Here is a 20,674-nt window from a genome sequence, read left to right on the forward strand (position 1 = left end):
CTACAAGGGCAACAATAATTTGGAGTTGGTTTTTAAAGAATATTTAAACCATTACTAGAAAGTAAAAAAAGAGGGAAACAAAAAAGAAAATCTGGAATGCAAAATAAAGGGGAAAAAAAAATGAAAGTGGTTTAATTAACTTTACAGAACTTGCAAGTCACTTCCCCTATTATTATTAAAAAATGTTTGTATGTGTGTGCATGAAAAAAGATGTTCCAATGCGTGAGAAATTTCACTTATGCCACTCCTTTACTCCTCAAAACTCCAATACGTGCTTTTTACAATGAGAAGCTTGCTTTTTACAATTAAAAAAAAATGGAGAAACATGTAATACCTAGCGGATAACAGCCAATGGATAATAACAAGAAAGAGAGAGAATGTGTAAATGTTTAAAGAATAAAGTGGAACACCACAGTCCACACTAAACGAAGGAAAACCAGAGGCATCAGGTAGCAAGAAAAGAAAAACCAGAGGCAACAAGAAAAGAAAAACCAGAGAAGAAATAGGAAGCAAAGCCTACTTGCCGGGGAAGGAAACGAATGCGGCAATGGAGGCGCTTGCGGGAACAAGAAGGAGAAGACACAGAACGGCAGAAGAGGTATTTTTTTGGTAAGCATTTTAAAATAAATAATAAAAAAAACCTAAGGCTCTTAATGGGCTGCGACGCGCGTGTCTACGTGGTGGGCCGCGTCCAACCAGAGGTGTCTTCTTATTCAACCGCGTCTGGTGACGGCGGAGGCGACGGACACCGTGTCGCACCGGAGTCGTACGCGCATGCGTGTCCGGTGCGAGTCCGACGCGGGACACGCCGGTGATGAGCCGCGTCCGTGCTTCTTTCTCATGTTTCTGTTTTTAAGGTTTCAATCCAATCCACACCTCTCCTTTGTTCTGTGTTACTTCTCTTTACGATTCCGTGCCTTAGAGATGAATGGAGCACTCTATACCTAACTTTCTTAAACCTTTCCATCAAGCGTTTGCTCAATAAATCTAGTGAATCGCTTTGGTAAAGGTTGATACGATTTTATTTATTTTAAAAAAAATTGGGTCTCTGTTTTTTAAGATTGTGAAAATTGAACAATTTAAAGATGTAATTATTGATTGATTATTCAGGCAGCCTTCTAGCCACTGTTAAATGACATGAAAGGTGTTAAACTACTCATAAATCAAATGCTTTTGCTCTTCAGATTTGCTGAGATTTTTCTCTGAAGCTGGTCTAGTAAGCTCAAGCACATTTTATGTTTTAAAAAATATATATATCTTCGTTAACTAAATATCTTTGATTTATTTATCACTGCATTTTAATACTATTTATTTTTGGATATGAGAAGCACTACGAAAAATTATTGTTAGTGGAGGCTAGTGTAAGTGTGTAACCTTTTCTTTTCATAGTCAACGTTTGAAGTTTCGGTTCAATTGATTTGAGGCCGTGAAGGGTTGAATTAAGCATGAAATTTTGGATATGAAAAGATTATTTTGAAGCTGTTTCTGGGTTAGGTTAAGTAATTATGTCGACTTTAATTCAAGATTGAGAGAATTAAAAGGAATTAGTAATTAAAATCACAAGTAGATATAACAACAAATGCCTGAGTATTAAGGAAAACTATCAAGTCAACTCAAAATAGGATTTTTTTACTCAATTATATCTATTAATATTTTTATTTCCTATACTTAGCGTATTTGCGGTGTGGTAAAAGGTGTTATTAATTGAATAAAATATGAACAATAATTAATTCAACAATCTTCAATAACAAAAGCCTTAACAATTGAACTTAAAATAAAATAATAATTATTTTTAAATTGAATAATATTACTTGAGTAATAATCAAGTAAAACAACATTTATAATATTATTTTTCAACCATAAAAATTTAGAAAATAAATATTCAACAACAAAACATTAATTGCAACAATAGTTTATAGGAATATTTGCGGTATAGTTTGATTTTCCGGTATCAAACCATAAACCAAAAAGAACCACGCGATTTGAAAAATAATAAAATCAAACCAAATGATCATCAATTTTTTTATGATTTTTTATTTTTTTGATTAATTTTCGATTTTAGATTTTAGGGTCAGTTTTGTTCAATTTTGAACCCCCTAGGCTACACTATCCTCCTTCCCATTTAATTGACAAAACTATCCTCCATTCCTGTTTCCAGTGAAATTTCGTTGCTGCCAATCCCCAAATCTCAAGACACATTTAAATTTGCTTTTGTGTTTAAAAAATGGTTATGAATTCGGGATTCCCATACCCAAATTCTAACCTTTTTTATTCTTTTCTTAAAATAATAGTAATATATTAAATAATTCAGGATTCCCATACCGAATTCTAATCTGTAGTATAATTAATTATTAAATTTTTAGTATATATAAATCATATAACGAAATAATATAAGCAATTATTTGTAATTAAATTAATTTCTTTACATTAAATTCTATTTACTATGTTTATTAAATATAATTATATTTTTCAACTATATTTAAATACAAAGTTGTACATTTGAATATAAATATGTAATTCTTAGGATGCATTTGATTTGCTAAGAAAACATGATAAACAAAATAACACTAGACAAGTAGTTGAGTCACAAGATAACTTTTTGTAATATACGCTGTTGTTGGTGGTCCATGTACAGTAAGTAGTTTTGTATTGTATTTTGTTTGATGTGCTTATGTAATGAATAAAATAATGTAAATTTTACTATAAAATCCTAGGTGTATTAACAACACCTTGACGATGCAATAAATGAGAGACACCTCCACAAAGGAGTTGCGGCCCCTGATGTCATCGGGTGGAGGGCCTGGCAACGCGAGGCAACCATAGGGTCACAACGATGGCAGCGCAACACATCCTCGCCGAAGTTGGCCAAAAGAAAAAAAAAAAAAGCATAACAAGAAAGAGGAAGATGACGATTGAAACATTTGAATAAATTAATAATGAAAATTAAAGAAAGAAATATTGAGCAAAAAGGAAATAATAACAGTCCATACGGCAGCCCTCGCCAGTGGCCAAGGTGTCCGTGCCGGCAGCCAAGGTAAGACGTTTGAAGATGGAGGTTTAAAGAAAGAGGCACAAATGGGAAAAGAAAAAAGGTATTGGATAATGAAAAACCAGAAAATAGGAATAATATTATATATTTACTTTTGTTAGAGACTAAATAAAAAGTTGTACCGGTTTAATGAGTTACAAGTTTTGGGGTATTTGTTGAGTCCATCATTCTTTATTTTGTATTATTTCTCAATCATCTTTTAAATCATACGTTAGACAAATATTTTTTGTGTTGTTTCAGTCCCTTATTTTTTAGTGGATCAAACGTATCCTTAGTATTCAGCAAAAAAAAGGTAATTATGAGTTAATATATCAATTTTAAACAATAAACGATGTAAATCAAAATTACTAATATTATTGAAAAAATAATACGTAAAAAATGACCATGCATATGATAACTTAAAAATAAAACATTGAAAATCATAACCTAAAAAAACAAATAACAATAATAAGCAAGACAAGTGAACCCAAAAATAAACTTCAATGACGACGAAAATAGGGAAATGATAACCTAAAACAACACACACAAGAGCAATAAAGTATAGTTATTTGTTTGATTAAAAGTTTCTTCTTCTAATCTTAACAAGTTTCGAGGGTGGGGTAAGTTTCCATGGTGAAGGTGAAGTTGTCTCCAACATCTCATTTATCGTTTTATTTGATTTTTTTTCTTCCGAAACTTTGTATTAAAAAAAATACTTTTTTGATTGAAAATAATACTTTTACGTATTGTTTACCAATTAAATATATTATTTGAATATGATCAATTAAAATTATTGTTTATATTATTTGGTAATTTATCTTATTATTTATAAAAAATTATTTATATTACTTGGGTTTATTTTACAATTTTATTAATCACTTATATTATTTAAACATATTTTTAATATATTTATATTATTAAGAAATATTATTCATTTTATTAGTAAAAAAACAAAAATAAGGTTAGAATTTGGGTATGGAAATTCCAAATTCATAACCAGTTTTTAAAACACAAAAGCAAATGTGACTTGAGAATTTAAGACTGGCAGCAACGAAATTTCACTAGGAATAATCCAAAGGGATTAGTGTAGTAGTGTAAAGTTTCATTACATTTATATGAGTGAGAACGATCTATATAATGGAAGAACCTGTGTTCGATTTCCACCGTGTGCAAAATTCGCTTGGGCTAACGACAGTTACGCATCACAAGCGAGATTCATCTCTAACCTAGTGGGTTAAGAAACACTTGTGACCTAGGAAAAAAAATCACTAATGTTGACTAGTTTGATTAATAAATGGGGGGGGGGGGGGGGAGGATAGTCTAGGTGGGTAAAACAAAATCTTAAAATGAATCTTTGAACTTACATCATACAAATTAAAATTAAAGCAAATCTAAAATGATTTGTAATTCTCTTAGAAAAAAGTGAGACTCTCAAAATGCGGGTAGACTTCAACCCTTCCCACAAATACTATTTGTTTATATGAATCTTATGAGTTATGATCATCTTCCCCCAATCCTATTTATGATCAATCTAACACTACTAAAAAATATACATTTAACATCGGCATGTTAACATTGGTTTCCGGAAAAACCGATGTTAACAAAAGCGCGGTGACATACTTGTAATTAAGATTCGTTTATTAACATCGGTTTTTCATAAAACCGATGTTAACATGTAACTGTTAACATCGGTTTTGTAAAAAACCGATGTTAACACAAATGTGATGGCGATGTCAACATCGGTTTTTTAAATAACCGATGTTAGCATTCACTAGTTAACATCGGTTTTTTAAAACACCGATGTTGACATGAACTACTTAACATCGGTTTTGTTTAAAAAACTGATGTTGTCTCTTTCATAAGTACTAAAACCCCGAAAATCCTTTTTCCCTCCACGCGTTCAGTAACCAAAACTCTTTCTCCATTTCTTCCTCATCACTTAGGTTATTTGTCCTCCTGAAGCTACCATTCCTGTTTGTGTTCGAGTTGGAGTTCGCACCAGTTCCCGTTCGAGTTGGTGTTCGAGTTTGAGTACGTGTTGGAGTTCGAGTTCGAGTTCGCAGCAGTTCCCATTCGAGTTCGTGGTCGTCACTGTCGCATTTAGGTACGTGGGAAAACCTGCTTCTTTCTGTGCTTTGTGGTCATAAATCGTGTCGTCATTTCCCCCATTGTAGAGTGTGAGTCAGCACCTTGCTTCGCTTCGATTGGCGTCTGCTTCTTCCTTTGTTTGAATGGTTTTCGTTGCAAGCTGGCTTTCTGATTTTTGCTACAAATTTTAAGGTAAAATAACATCTTAAATGTTTGTCTTCGAGTTTCATTATTTCACCATCCTGGGGATTCAATGCTTTTTGTGGCTTTGTGTTTACAGTGATCCTGGACCTCAGCAGCACTGCGCCTTTGTGGGTTTGTGTTTACAGTGACCCTGGAGCTCACCTATCAGTGAAGTTTCCATCAAAGGTAAGTACGACAGTGTCCCTGAAACATTTATTTTCGTTCCATGATAGAAAAATGGTTGAACCCAGCATTTACTAATTCATATGGTACCGTTGTTGACCCTGGACCTCAGTTGCACTGTGCCTTTGTGGGTTTGTGTTTTGAACGGCGAAAATAATTTATATATTATAAGATAAGTAGTACCAGAGGTACTACAAGATAACACAGGAGATAAGATCTCCAGAAGCAGAAAACAAAAACAGCATTACATCTGCCCAACAATAAATCACCAAAAGCCCAACCCTACAGACCACACACTAATTAAAAGCCATAGCCATAGCTGAGGACCATTGATGGAAAGGAACATTAAAATCGTTTTCCCACCCCCTCACATTGACAGGAGTATTTGAGCCGCTCCTTCTAAAACTACCTTGCCCAATGATTGTCCTTCCCATGAACTTTCCTGCTCTGCTCAGTCCACTACCAACAGCACCAAGACCACTGCTGACAAAACCAACTCCGGCACCGATGCCACTGCCAACAAGACTGGCTCCAGCACCAATTCCAATCCCCACAAGTCCAGCTCCTGCACCAATTCCAGTCCCCACAAGTCCAGCTCCCGCACCAATTCCAGTCCCCACAAGTCCAGCACTAGTAGCAACACCAGTACCAACCATTCCAACACCGGACCCAACTGCCGAGGCTGCTCCATCTAGTGCATCCATTGTAGTTCCTATAACTCCCTCTTCTTTAAGTTTCTTCCTTTCTTCTAGTATATTTTTCTCTGCTTCTAGTGCAACCAACTGTTCTTCCTTGTTAAATTGGTGATAAAAGATCTAAAATTCCAATGAGATTAAGACTTTTAATCCAGTGAAATTGTAGAGGGAAAGAAAGCGGGGGGGGGGGGGGGGTCACTCTCAATTTACATCTATACTATAGCCCCAGAAACTATGTAGTGATGTTAATCATAGCCAAATGCAAACAAATCAATGCATGTCTTATTTATACCTTTATGGTTATGGTTCCTCGATCCTTCTTGTCTTTCACTTTCAGTGTATCAAGTGATGACAGCAGCCTCAATTCAAACTCCTTTTCAGTTTCTGGTTCCAAGTCATTAAGTGGAAATTTTACTATTCCCAATTGCTTATCTTGCCCAATGTCTTTATCAAAAACCTATTTCCAGATCCATGAATGAAAAATCATTTATGATAGTTTTATTAAATTAATCATGGCACACTAACAATTTAATAAGGATTGTGCAGTTAGAAGGAGAAAATTTGAAGATTTCAAACTAAAATACTAACAGGTGTAGGCTGAAAACAGATTATAAACCTTCAGGGGGAGAAGATAAAGTATCAACTAGACAGAGTTGGCTACATATATCACACATGTCCAGTGTTATGTCAAAAAAACAAGAGTTAAGGAGAGGCCAATTAGATCAAAGTCCTTTTAAATAATTCACTTTGAGTTATTCGTGATCTTATACCTCTAACTTCTGGGCTATCCTCCATCTAAACAACTACTCACAATGGGACATCTATAAGTCTTACTTGCACATGGCCAAACCTTTATTAAGTGTAATTCTAATATTGTACCATTTTTTTTCTTTCATGGGTGCTACTCCTACTTTCTCTTATTTTTTATTGCAAGTCCATTTACTCCTTGAAACATTCTTATCTTTACAACACTTAGCTTATGAAGGTTTGAAAGTAGCTGTATAATATTCCTTTAAGCTTAAGCAGCACCTTGTGATAAAAAAATAACACCAGAAGCATTCCACCATTTCATTCACCTAGCAAGAATCCTCTTTTTTTCCCCAATTTTCCTGCTTGTCGCTGTATCTTCCTTTCCCCTGCATCATTCACAGTACACACTCTTTAGCTTCATGATCATGGATTCACGATATGTTTTCCATATATGTACAACAAAATACATAATAAAAAGTGAGATGAAGAAAAAAGAAAGTAGTGTATAATAATGATGATTAATATTACTAATTTTTTATATTTCTCTATCTCGTTCTTTGAAACGAATGATCCCCGCATAAAATAAGCAAGAAACGTTGTGTATCGAAACCTATGAGAAAACAAGCTAGCTACAGCTAAGAATTGAGAGAAAGGAAAAAAGAAACAATGAAGCAATATTTTCACCATTAAGAGACAACGATATTTAGTAACAATCAAAGTACATCCAAGAATTATATTGTGATAGACTAATAGTACAGCGATTAAAGATCAAGAGAGGGTAAAAGGCGAGCACTGGGAGATCAAGAAAAACACCTAATAATAGTAATCATTATCATATTAATTCACAAAATCACAACACACATATAGTTAAAGCAATACATACAGCAAAGCCTTAGCTTTATAATTAATTAATTAAGCTTTACCTAAACTTTTTTTTTTCCTGCATGTGAATGAAACATTGACGTATTCAAGTTTTCTCGTGGACCATATATATATAACCCTATTAAAACAGGGAGTAGACAAGCTGAGAGAACCTGAAGAAAAAGTTCTTTGGATGCTTGCGTTTTCGATGTCATCAATCCTTATAAAAGATGACAAGCCAAAGAACCTAACCCAAGAATATTCATTCTGATTGCCCAATGATTTCTTTCTATTACTTTGTTCTGGAAAGGGAGAGGAATTAATCATAAAAAGATAAAAAAAAAGGAAGATTAAAAAAAGCAATCAATGATTCTTAAGTGTTTTTTCTGGGTTTGCTTTTCCTCCTCCCCCTGCTTCTCAACGGTTCCCCGATTTGAATCTCTTCCTTTGTGATTCTTTTGCATGCCACCGATTCTGATGTTAACTCCTCTTGTTGCTTCCCATGCTAAATTTTTTTTAGAAGGCAGAAAATATATATATTATTAGGATAATCAATACAGCACAAGGGGTACTGGATGAAAGAAAAATACAAGGCACCTCTGGTGCTGCCCTCCAAAAGAAAAACCCAAGCTAACCCAACAAGAAAGGCTACCCCACACAGATTAACCAAAGGATTCTGATATATTGTAAGACCAGTGGTTAAAACTAGTGTTAAAACCTTTCTCTCTAGCTTTTAGCCAAGACCAAGCTAGAAACAAAGCATATTCCATGACTTTAGAGGAATCAAAAGGTTTGTCCTGGAAAATCAGGAGGTTCCTGTGCTGCCATATAGTACTAGTTAGAGCAACCCACCACCCACACCATCTACTATGGTTTATATCTGCTCCAAACCCAACACAAAATTGAACAAAATGGCTTGCTGGAGAAGCTGGGAGAGGTCCCACAACCTAGATCCATCTCATGGATTCCCACCACAGGCCTATTATCCTTTTACAGTTGAAAAAGAGATGACCCACCTCTTCCTGCTCTTGACCACAAAGAGGACAAACATCCTCCTGGATGAGCACACTTCTTCTTATGAGATTATCCCTAGTAGGGAGCCTGCCTTTAAGAAGCCTCCAAGTGAAGACTGCAGCCCTTGGGGGGATTTTCAGCTTCCAAATTAATCTTGAAGTTCTCACATCAGAAGCTGGAGTAGAGGGATTCATCATTAATCTGTAGAGGAATTCCTCCTCCACTTCAAGTCCCACCTCCAATTATCCTGAGAGAAATTGTCCATCATTGAAATGAGGTTTGTTTGCTGCCTATTAATCAGAAAAAGTTGATTGTACTTCTGTTTTAAGAGTATAATCTTCCCCTAACCACTTATCTATCCAGAAGTTGACTTTATCCCCACACCCAACCTTCCAAATCATATATTGGAGGAAGATGCTGTGATCAGGCAGATGATAAAGCTTCCTAAGGTCCCTCCACCAGTAGGAAAGCCCCCCTTTGGCACGATCAGACTGAAAATCAGACCAGCCTCCATATTTGGAATTAATAATTCTAGCCCATAACTGTTGCTGATCAGAAGCTAAGGCCCATATCCATTTTCCCAGCAAAGCTATATTGAATTTGGAGATATCTTTAATCCCTAGACCCCCCTTAGCCTTGGGAAGGCAAACAACCTCCCATTTTACCCAAGGAATTTTCTTATGGTCATGGTCTCCCCCCCACAAGAAATTCCTTTGCAAAGCTACCAATCTATGGACTACCCTTTGAGGAATCTTGAAAAAGGATAAGAGATATATTGGTAAAGCATTGAGAACAAAGTTTATTAGAGTAATCTTCCCCCCATGGATATGTTTTTCTGGGCCCACTTGGATAGTTTAGATTCACGTTTTTTTATCAAAGGGTCCCACACCAACTTGCTTGAAGGTTTAGCCACAATAGGGATACCCAAGTAACAAAAAGGAGTTTCCAATTGCCTACAATTCAGGATATGGGCTTCTTCATTGGCCCAGTTAACAACACCTCCAATAATCCCAAACTGGCTCTTAGCATAGTTAATCTTCAGGCCTGAGACCAATTCAAAACCACTAAGTTAGGCCTTCAACACAAAAACATTCTCCCAAGCAGCCTCACCCACAAAAACAATATCATCTGCATACTGCAGAATGTTAGTGGGTTCTTTTTTCTTTCCAACCATGTAGCTTCTATATAGATTTTTCTGAACTGCTTCCCTCATCAAACCTGTGATGCCTTCTCCAACTATGTTAAAGAGCAAAGGGGCTAAAGGATCCCCTTGTCTCAAACCTCTAGTAGGAGCAAACTCCTTTGTAGGACTGAAGCTGGGTCACTGGTAATCGATTACCAGGTATGTGTAATCGATTACACAGTGCCTTTTTCAGGTTTTCATGTCCTGAAGCTGTGTAATTCAAGTTTGGCCTCTGGTAATCGATTACCAGGGCTGTGTAATCGATTACCAGACATGAAAAGCCTTAAGATACCCTTTTTACTTGCATGTAGTGGTTATGAGGCGCATTGTGTTGCGGCGTAGTTAGATTTTCGTGAAAGAGTCTACCCCTTTCTTTTCTTTCTTGTAGATCGTGATGGCGGCGCAGCTAATCCATGATCGAGTAGAGATGGAGTGCCTAGAGGGAGCTTGGGAGACCCTCGAAGGCAACGCGAAGTACCGATTTCGGGGCACGATTCGATTCACGGCTACTTCTTTGGTGCATCCAGATGAACCTGCACGGACGCTTCAGCGCACTGTGGAGTGGATACTACCCACGCCTACACCATATCGTCTAGTGGAGCCAGTCCAAGTGATCGAGGTAACGTCATCCGAGGAAGACCCTGAGGAGGGTCTTGAGGAGCTACCCCTTGAGCCTGCTGTGGATGCTCTTGATTTTCTAGAGGGTGATGAGGATCCCCTTCCTGAGGTGGATTCTCCCGAGGACGTCATGTCGGCATCTGAGGCAGACTCTACGGAGGATAGTGGCCCTGGAGAGATGGCGATCAGCGGAGGCTCTTCATCATAGTGGACAGCTCTTTGGACTAGTTTTATATACTTTTGAGGGTGGGTGTATCTAGGACTGACTGTTAGGTTTACTCTTTTGTTTTTGTATGGGTAGACCTATTGTATAGGAATTTGATGATTGTATACATGTGGTTGAAGCCACCACAGTGGACACCTTTGCTCTGGATGACACTATGGATTTTGTAAAACTCCCATATTTTGGACAGCTTTTAAATGATGAATGTACTCATGTTTAATCTTGTTAATTGGAAAGAAAGCAGTAGCAAACTTTATTTGCAAAAGAGTTTACCGACCGTATTTTATTTTACTATTTTCACGTGACGACCTAAAGTAATGACTGGTATACTCTTCCTTTTGAAACAACAAAATAGTTTAGAGATTATGAGAGATAAGAAAGAAATGACTCCGAATAGAGTTGTGAACTGGCCATTCAGGACTCTATAGTGAGGATTTTCCTTCTGAACCTAATTATTGTGAAGAGAGAAAGAAATGAAAAAGAAAAAGAAGAAAAAAAAATTACCATGGTTTTTGTTATTTAAATCATTACTATCAAACCAGTCATTAATTTAGGGACGCCACAATTGGTGGTATCAGAGCAAAAGTTGGATTCTAGTGAACCTGTTTATGGTCTTGCTGTGTGAATGTTGTGTATCTCTAAAACTTGGAAGTAGGTTTCGGGGAGTGACGTTAAGTCACACATTGTGTGCATTTCTACCTTCTTGTCTTGAGCATGAATGTGTGACTGATTCATAGGATTGTTGTGTGTATAAGTATGTATAAAGAGAAGGATGTTGTTATAACTGTCATAGCCTGTGTGGTACACTCTCTCGTTAGGATTTCTTGGGTACTAATAGCTTCCCTACAGGTTAGGTATGGCAGGGCGTGGTAGGGATCAAAACCGTGATGTCCTCGACTGCATCACAGCTGTGCTGGAAACTCTAGTGCAGGAACGTGATGTGGAGCCGGCGGAGTATCGGGGACTCATGGCTTTCCGTAAGAACCACCCGCCAAAGTTCAGTGGAGACTATGATCCGGAAGGTGCTAGGTTGTGGTTAGCTGAGACGGAGGAGATTTTCAAGGCGATGGGTTGCCTTGAGGAGCATAAGGTCCTTTATGCGACATTTATGCTCCAAGGAGAGGCCGAGAATTGGTGGAAGTTCGTGAAGCCTTCATTTGTTGCACCTGGAGGCGTGATTCCTTGGAATGCCTTCAAGGACAAATTCCTGGAGAATTACTTTCCACGAGATCTCAGGAAGCGGAAGGAGAGGGAGTTTTTGGATTTGAAGCAAGGAAACATGTCTGTTGGGGAGTACACGGCCAAGTTTAATGAGCTTCTGCAGTATTGGCCTCAATACCGAGATGCTCGGAATGAGGAAGATCTATGTGCTCAGTTTGAGAATGGACTTCGGTTGGAGATCCAACAGGCGGTTAGCTACATGCAGATCACGAATTTTAATCAGTTGGTGACAAAGTGTAGGATTTTTTAGGACAAGATGAAGGAGAGGCAAGCTAGAGGCGTTGGAGGACCGCAGAGAAACCATCCTTTTAGAGGAAATAGTAACAAAAGGATGAAGCCGTATGCTAGCAACAAGGGGAAGCAACCTATGGCTACCTCCAACATGAGCCATTCAAGGGGGACTGGGGTACAGTGCTTTCAGTGTGGGGGACCGCATCTTAAGAGGAATTGCCCACAGCTCCAGCAGACACAGGAGAACCGTTGTTATGTTTGTGGCAAGGTGGGCCATTATGCTCGAGAATGTAGGGTGACCAGGAGACCGACGGTAACCGCCAATTCCAACACCGTCAATCGTGGACCCACTAATTCCACAAGGAGCGGTAATGTTAGCAACAACAACACTAGTGGTGGAAGACCAAAAATACCCTCCCGGGTATTTGCTATGAGTGGTTCAGAAGCGGCTGCCTCCGACGATTTGATACGGGGTAAGTGTTTGATTGCTGATAAACTACTAGATGTACTTTATGATTCAGGTGCCACGCATTCTTTCATATCTCATGCATGTGTGGAGAGGTTGGGGTTATGTGCGATGGAGTTACCATATGATATGGTGGTGTCTACTCCGACGAGCGAGCCTGTAACCACCTCTCGGGTGTGTTTGAAGTGTCCTATAATTGTTGAGGGTCGATCTTTTATGGTGGACTTGATTTGCCTACCTTTAGCTCACCTAGATGTGATCTTGGGGATGGATTGGTTATCTATTAACCATATCTTTCTAGACTGCAAAGAGAAGATGCTAGTGTTTGGTGGAGATGTAGTTCCAAGTGAATCTTTGAAAGGGGATGCGGCCAACGAAGGAGCGGGGGATGTTCGAACTTACATGGTGTTGTTCTCTATGTATATGGAAGAGGACGCTGAAGTTAGTAGTATACCGGTGGTGTCAGAATTTCCAGAAGTTTTTCCTGACGACATTTGTGAATTACCACCTGAGAGAGAAGTGGAATTCATTATTGACTTGGTGCCTGGGGCGAATCCAGTGTCGATCGCGCCTTATAGAATGTCTCCGGTAGAACTAGCAGAGGTGAAGGCACAAGTGCAGGATCTTTTGAGCAAAAAATTTGTTCGCCCAAGCGCATCACCGTGGGGAGCGCCGGTCTTGTTGGTTAAAAAGAAGGATGGAAGTATGAGGATGTGTGTAGACTACCGGCAATTAAACAAGGTCACTATCAAGAACAAATACCCTCTACCAAGGATAGATGATTTGATTGACCAATTGAGGGGAGCGACGGTATTTTCGAAGATAGATTTGCGATCGGGGTATCATCAAATCCGAGTTAAGAAGGAAGATATCCCAAAAACTGCGTTTCAGACTCGGTATGGGCACTACGAGTATTTAGTCATGCCATTTGGAGTGACTAATGCTCCGGCTATTTTCATGGACTATATGAACCGTATATTCCATGATTACTTGGATCAGTTCGTGGTTGTGTTTATTGATGATATCCTAGTGTATTCGAGGAATAAGGAAGAGCATGAGAAGCACTTGAGGATTGTGTTGCATATCCTGAGGGATAGGAAGTTGTTCGCCAAATTGTCGAAATGTGAATTTTGGTTGGAGAAAGTGCAGTTCTTGGGGCACGTGATTTCTAAGGATGGGGTTGCGGTGGATCCGAACAAGGTGGAGTCGGTTATGGAGTGGCAACAATCGACAACTCCGACGGAGGTTCGAAGCTTCTTGGGGTTGGCTGGCTATTATAGAAAGTTCATTGGGGGATTTTCCAAATTGGCATTGCCCCTAACTAAGTTGACTCGTAAGAACGAGAAGTTTGTCTGGAATTAGAAGTGTGATCAAAGTTTCCAAGAGTTGAAGAGGCGGTTGACGACAGCTCCGGTGTTAATTTTACCCGACCCTAAGAGACCATTTGAAGTGTATTGTGATGCAAGCGGGCAAGGCCTGGGGTGTGTGTTGATGCAAGAGGGAAGAGTAGTGGCTTATGCTTCACGTCAATTACGTCCTCATGAAGTTAACTACCCGACCCATGACTTGGAACTAGCAGCGGTGGTCTTTGCTTTAAAGATTTGGAGGCATTATTTGTACGGTACTCGTTTTGAAGTTTTCAGTGATCACAAGAGTCTCAAATACTTGTTCGATCAGAAGGAACTCAATATGAGGCAACGAAGATGGATGGAGTTCCTCAAGGATTATGATTTTGGTCTTTCCTACCATCCCGGAAAGGCTAATGTAGTAGCCGACGCGCTAAGCCGGAAGTCTTTACATGTTGCGACTATGATGAGTTTGGAGCAGAGGTTGATAGAAGAATTCCGAGATTTGAATCTAGCAATCGAGATGCGACCAAAGAGCTTATTTGTGGGGGCGTTGCAGATTACCAATGAATTCGTAGATCACATACGCGAAGCTCAAGGGGAGGACCCGTTTTTGCAAGGCAAGGTGTTAGATGTAATGGGGGATAAAGATGTGGAGTTTGAGAAGGACACAACCGGGTTAATTAGATTCAAGGGGAGGATATGTGTGCCATCTTTAGATGATTTAAAAGTTAAGATCTTGGAAGAAGCGCATAAAAGTTGTCTTAGTTTCCATCCAGGAATGACTAAGATGTACCAAGATTTGAAGAGAAGTTTTTGGTGGCATGGCATGAAGAAAGATGTAGCTGAATATGTAGCGAGGTGTTTGACATGTCAAAAGGCTAAGGCTGAGCACCAGCGACCATCAGGAGAATTGAAGCCATTGGAAATTCCGGAATGGAAATGGGAGAGCATATCTATGGATTTTGTATCTAGTTTACCTAAGACTAGTCGTGGACATGATGTTGTGTGGGTCATAGTAGATCGACTCACCAAATCTGCTCATTTTATTCTAGTGAATATGAAGTATAGAATGGAGAAGCTAGTGGAGTTGTACATCAAGGAAGTAGTAAGGTTGCATGGAATTCCTTCCAGTATTGTATCCGACAGGGATCTGAGGTTTACTTCGCGATTTTGGACCAGTCTACATGAAGCCTTGGGGACAAAGCTGAAGCTTAGTTCAGCTTATCATCCTCAAACAGATGGTCAGACTGAATGAACCATTCAGACTCTAGAGGATCTACTTCGGGCGTGTATTATAGAGCAACAAGGTAGCTGGATGGATTGTTTGCCATTGATTGAGTTTACTTACAATAATAGCTACCAAGCCAGTATTCGTATGGCTCCTTTTGAAGCTTTATATGGACGAAAGTGCAAAACTCCTATTTGTTGGTACGATGATGGAGAAGCAGTACTTCTTGGACCTGAAATGCTACAACAGATTAACGAACAAGTGAAGTTGATTCGAGAGAAGATAAAAGCATCTCAGGATAGGCAGAAGAGCTATTATGATAGAAGGAGGAAGCCACTAGATTTTCAGGAAGGAGAACATGTGTTTTTGAAGGTTTCTCCCGTAACCGGGGTCGGAAGAGCTCTCAAATCTAGGAAGTTGACGCCCAAGTATCTAGGTCCATATCAAATTTTGAAGAAGGTTGGGCCTGTAGCTTATCATATCGCCTTACCTCCGAGTTTATCAAATTTGCATCATGTGTTTCATGTCTCTCAACTGAGACGGTACAACCCAGATCCATCACATATACTTGCAGTGGACGAGGTACAGGTGAAGGATAACTTCACCTATAAAGCACAACCTCAGAAGATCACTGACCGAAGAATGAAGTCGTTGAGAGGAAAGGAGATCGTGTTGGTGAAGGTGCAGTGGGGAACCGATGAGGGTGATTCAACATGGGAGTTGGGGGATAGGGTGAGAGAATTGTACCCAAGTTTGTTCATAGAGTAGTTAATTTCGGGGACGAAATTCCTAAAAGGGTGGGAGTATTGTGACATCCTGGAAATTTCTACCCGGAATTTTTGAAAAAGATGTATTTTGAATGATTATATATATAAGTATTATTCAGTGTATATGCATATATGTTCTTGATAGAAGTAGGAATAGTGGGGGCAAGATATGCGGGTTAGGCTAATTAAGGAAGAGAAATCCATAACTGGGAGGTTATGGGTTAATTCTTAATTAATTAATTTAAAAATCATTGTTTTGCGTGCGACTTAAAATTTAACAAAACCAACCTCTGAACCACGCTCGGGGTTTTATTCTGAGCGTTTTGATATATATATATATTGCCTACTTTCGAAAACTGGCCCTGACGGACGCAGAGAAACGCGAGGAACTGGAACCAGATAAACGGCATGCAAACCGAGGCAGGATTTTAGCATTTCAAAGGTAAGATTTTTCTCACTTTTTGTGGCTGAGTATAGGTCACAATCAAAAGAGAAAGTGGGCCCTTTTTGCTCCACTCAAATGGAGACACGTGGCGTAGCTTAAATAAAATAATAGGAAAAGAGAAAAACCCTTTTTTTTTTAAACCAAAAGCTGTTCTCTCTCCTCACTCAGCCAAAAGAAAATTCAGAAGCTCTCTCTCTCACGCAGCCTTCTTCTTCTTTTCTCTCATCCACCATTGTTGCCCAACAAAGCTTCAACCTTTAGTGCCCATTTCTGCTCCAAATCGCGAAAGGAGGGCATTTTCGGAGTCGTGAAGCGCGTCTCTACGTGTGGGACTTCGAAATTTCAGGTTTGGGTGGACTTCTTTCTCTCTTGATTTTCGTGGGTATGGGATTTTGGGAGATATGATGGGTAGTTTTGTTAAGCTTCTGCTTCATGATAGTTATTTGTGAAGGAATTTGTTGAAAGCATGTTGAACTTGCCATGTTTGGATGAGTTAAGCTTACCCATTCAGTTTTAGGGTTTCTATGATGATGCTTGTGATGTTTATGTGCTGAAATTGCTTATGGAAAACTGTTAGAGATGAAGGGTAGAGTTAACCTAGGGTTAGAAAGTGAGAATGTGATGTTATGAGTGGAAAAAGAGTGAGGCTTTGAGAGTTGGAAGGTTAAATCTGGATTCTGTGGTAAATGGAGGTTAAAATGAGTTAATCCTAACTTGAAAAGCCATTTAGGACTTATGAGAAAGTTTGGATTGTGCTAGAGAGAAAAACAAATGACCAAAGTGAACAAAGAGCCATTTCTAGGGTAAATTTGGGGGTTGAAGAGTCAAATTTTGATTCGGTGAAATTTTAGGCATAAATCCAGTTTGAACAAGTTTAAATTGATGTTATAGACTTGTGTGAGGTGAGAGTTTGCTTCAAATTTGTCCCATTCTCAATTTCACTTCTCAAACCGTGAAAATCCATCAAATTGAGGGGTTTTGGATACCTAGATTTTGTGTTGTTGTGGTTTGAAGCTTGACTTTGGTTTAGACATGATTGATACATGATTTGGGACTTATAGGATTTGATTTGGGCAAGATTGGATGAGGGAAAGTGTGATTTTCGAAATCTGCACTTATGCAGAATTTTGCTGTCAAATAGGTATAGCAGAATTTTGGCTTTGTGCAGAAAAATGCTATGCATTTGCTGGTTGTGGAAAGAGTAGTGCAGAATGAGTTCTGGATGTTTGCTAGTAGATCCCAACGGTCAAAATGTAGGCTTATGTACTAGAGACTTCCAGTAAAATTTTCAAGTCGATCCAACGGTTAACGAATTGGAATGAAGGAAATGTTACTGGGGTCTTTAAGTGAGAAAAAGCTGTGATTTTGGTTTGAGTTTTGGGCAGAGTTTTCTGCCTTTGCCCTATTTTGCTTGGTTTGTTAGTTTGTGATGATTTGGATGTTGAACTACCTGGATGTTGGGGAAGCTTGGGAGGATTGATGGGGACCCGGTGTTGAGAGAAACGAGGATATGGGCTACGTGGGAGTACGTGAGCTCAGTTGGAGGTGGGCAACAGGGGATGGTGGGTTTATGCGCGATTTGTGGATGTGGAAAACTTGTTGTGCACCATCGCCCGACTGCCACCTAGTACCACATGTGATGGGTACCCCATAATCCTACAAGCTTGAGATGAGGAAGTGTAGAAGGTTGAAACTTCCTGCTTTTATTCGTTGACCACAGAGTGGTACCTGGAGATATGTCGCGGGGGTCAGGAGACCTTGGGGATGTCAGGTGGGGTGCTATTGCCCAAAACCAAGCTTGACCAATCCCGACCCAACCCGGGCATAGTCAGTCAATGAGAACCTGTGATGTACCTAAACAGGCGAGCTCCTGGCAGTCAACAGATAAAAGGAATAAAGACCACAAAGCAAGGAGGCTTGTGTGGTGGCTGGCCAGCTGTGAATCTTGTGTGATATATGGGTTATGGCCTCTGGTAATCGATTACCAAGGGTGGGTAATCGATTACAAGGCTTAAAAATGAAGACAGGAGGCTAAGATGGTCTCTGGTAATCGATTACCAGGCTTGAAAACGAGGTCAGGAAGCTAGGGGAGCTTCTGGTAATCGATTACCAGGGGATGTAATTGATTACCAGGCTTCAAAAGGGAACTGGAAGACTGTGGAGGCCTCTGGTAATCGATTACCAGTCTGTGTAATCGATTACACAGGGGAATGGGTCACTGGTAATCGATTACCAGGTATGTGTAATCGATTACACAGTGCCTTTTTCAGGTTTTCATGTCCTGAAGCTGTGTAATTCAAGTTTGGCCTCTGGTAATCGATTACCAGGGCTGTGTAATCGATTACCAGAGATGAAAAGCCTTAAGATACCCTTTTTACTTGCATGTAGTGGTTATGAGGCGCATTGTGTTGCGGCGCAGTTAGATTTTCGTGAAAGAGTCTACCCCTTTCTTTTCTTTCTTGTAGATCGTGATGGCGGCGCAGCTAATCCATGATCGAGTAGAGATGGAGTGCCTAGAGGGAGCTTGGGAGACCCTCGAAGGCAACGCGAAGTGCCGATTTCGGGGCACGATTCGATTCACGGCTACTTCTTTGGTGCATCCAGATGAACCTGCACGGACGCTTCAGCGCACTGTGGAGTGGATACTACCCACGCCTACACCATATCGTCTAGTGGAGCCAGTCCAAGTGATCGAGGTAACGTCGTCCGAGGAAGACCCTGAGGAGGGTCTTGAGGAGCTACCCCTTGAGCCTGCTGTGGATGCTCTTGATTTTCTAGAGGGTGATGAGGATCCCCTTCCTGAGGTGGATTCTCCTGAGGACGTCATGTCGGCATCTAAGGCAAACTCTATGGAGGATAGTGGCCCTGGAGAGATGGCGATCAGCGGAGGCTCTTCATCATAGTGGACAACTCTTCGGACTAGTTTTATATACTTTTGAGGGTGGGTGTATCTAGGACTGACTGTTAGGTTTACTCTTTTATTTTTGTATGGGTAGACCTATTGTATAGGAATTTGATGATTGTATACATGTGGTTGAAGCCACCACAGTGAACACCTTTGCTCTGGATGACACTATGTATTTTGTAAAACTCTCATATTTTGGACAAATTTTAAATGATGAATGTACTCATGTTTAATCTTGTTAATTGGAAAGAAAGCAGTAGCAAACTTTATTTGCAAAAGAGTTTACCGACCGTATTTTATTTTACTATTTTCACGTGACGACCTAAAGTAATGACTGGTATACTCTTCCTTTTGAAACAACAAAATAGTTTAGAGATTATGAGAGATAAGAAAGAAATGACTCCGAATAGAGTTGTGAACTGGCCATTAAGGACTCTATAGTGAGGATTTTCCTTCTGAACCTAATTATTGTGAAGAGAGAAAGAAATGAAAAAGAAAAAGAAAAAAAAAATTACCATGGTTTTTGTTATTTAAATCATTACTATCAAACCAGTCATTAATTTAGGGACGCCACAGCACCCATACCATTGACTGGTGAGCAGGTATACTAGCGGGTTCAACACCTGAATACTGTATTTGGAAAGACCTAAAAGAAGGATAAAAGTAAGAGTTGCATATGGAAGAAGAGGTCCATTTTCTTTGATCTTCCGTACTGGTCTGATCTAGACGTTAGACATTGTAATGATGTTATGCATGTGGAGAAAAATGTATGTGACAGTGTGATTGGGACACTTCTTAACATTCAAGGCAAGACGAAGGATGGCTTGAATACCCGTCAAGATCTAGCTGATATGGGGATACGATCACAGTTGCATCCAAGGTCTGATGGCAACAAAATTTACTTGCCCCCAGCTTGCCATACTTTGTCCAAAAAGGAGAAGATAAGTTTTTGTCTGTGTCTTCGTCGGGTGAAGGTTCCACAAGGATACTCGTCAAATATTAAGAGCCTTGTGCAGATGAAGGAGCTGAAGCTTGTAGGGTTAAAGTCTCATGATTGTCACGTGCTCATGCAACAATTGTTAGTCGTGGCTATACGAGACATCTTGTCAAACAAAGTCAGGTTAGCCATAACTCGCCTGTGCTTTTTCTTCCATGCTATATGTAGCAAAGTCATTGATCCTGTGAAGTTTGATGAGCTGGAAAATGAGGCCGCAATTATATTGTGCCAGTTGGAGA

The 20,674-nt window shown here is 39.4% G+C and overlaps 1 protein-coding gene and 1 non-coding gene across 2 annotated transcripts; one reads left to right on the plus strand and one right to left on the minus strand.

The window, feature by feature from the left end:
• Positions 1–1,108: 1,108 nt before the first annotated feature.
• Positions 1,109–1,233, plus strand: LOC113000025 (small nucleolar RNA snoR77). The gene has a single exon (XR_003265298.1). It is a non-coding gene; the product is annotated as a small nucleolar RNA snoR77 (small nucleolar RNA).
• A 4,545-nt stretch (positions 1,234–5,778) lies between these two features.
• On the minus strand, positions 5,779–8,996 carry LOC121172700 (calcium-dependent lipid-binding protein-like). The gene is made up of 3 exons (XM_041011413.1): positions 8,805–8,996; positions 6,470–6,634; positions 5,779–6,297 (listed from the first exon to the last, which is right to left on the minus strand). The coding sequence occupies exons 1-3, from the start codon at positions 8,994–8,996 to the stop codon at positions 5,779–5,781; spliced, it is 876 nt and encodes a 291-aa protein (XP_040867347.1).
• Positions 8,997–20,674: the final 11,678 nt, after the last annotated feature.

Source organism: Glycine max, chromosome 17 (assembly GCF_000004515.6).
Source record: "Glycine max cultivar Williams 82 chromosome 17, Glycine_max_v4.0, whole genome shotgun sequence".
Classification (NCBI taxonomy): domain Eukaryota; kingdom Viridiplantae; phylum Streptophyta; class Magnoliopsida; order Fabales; family Fabaceae; genus Glycine; species Glycine max.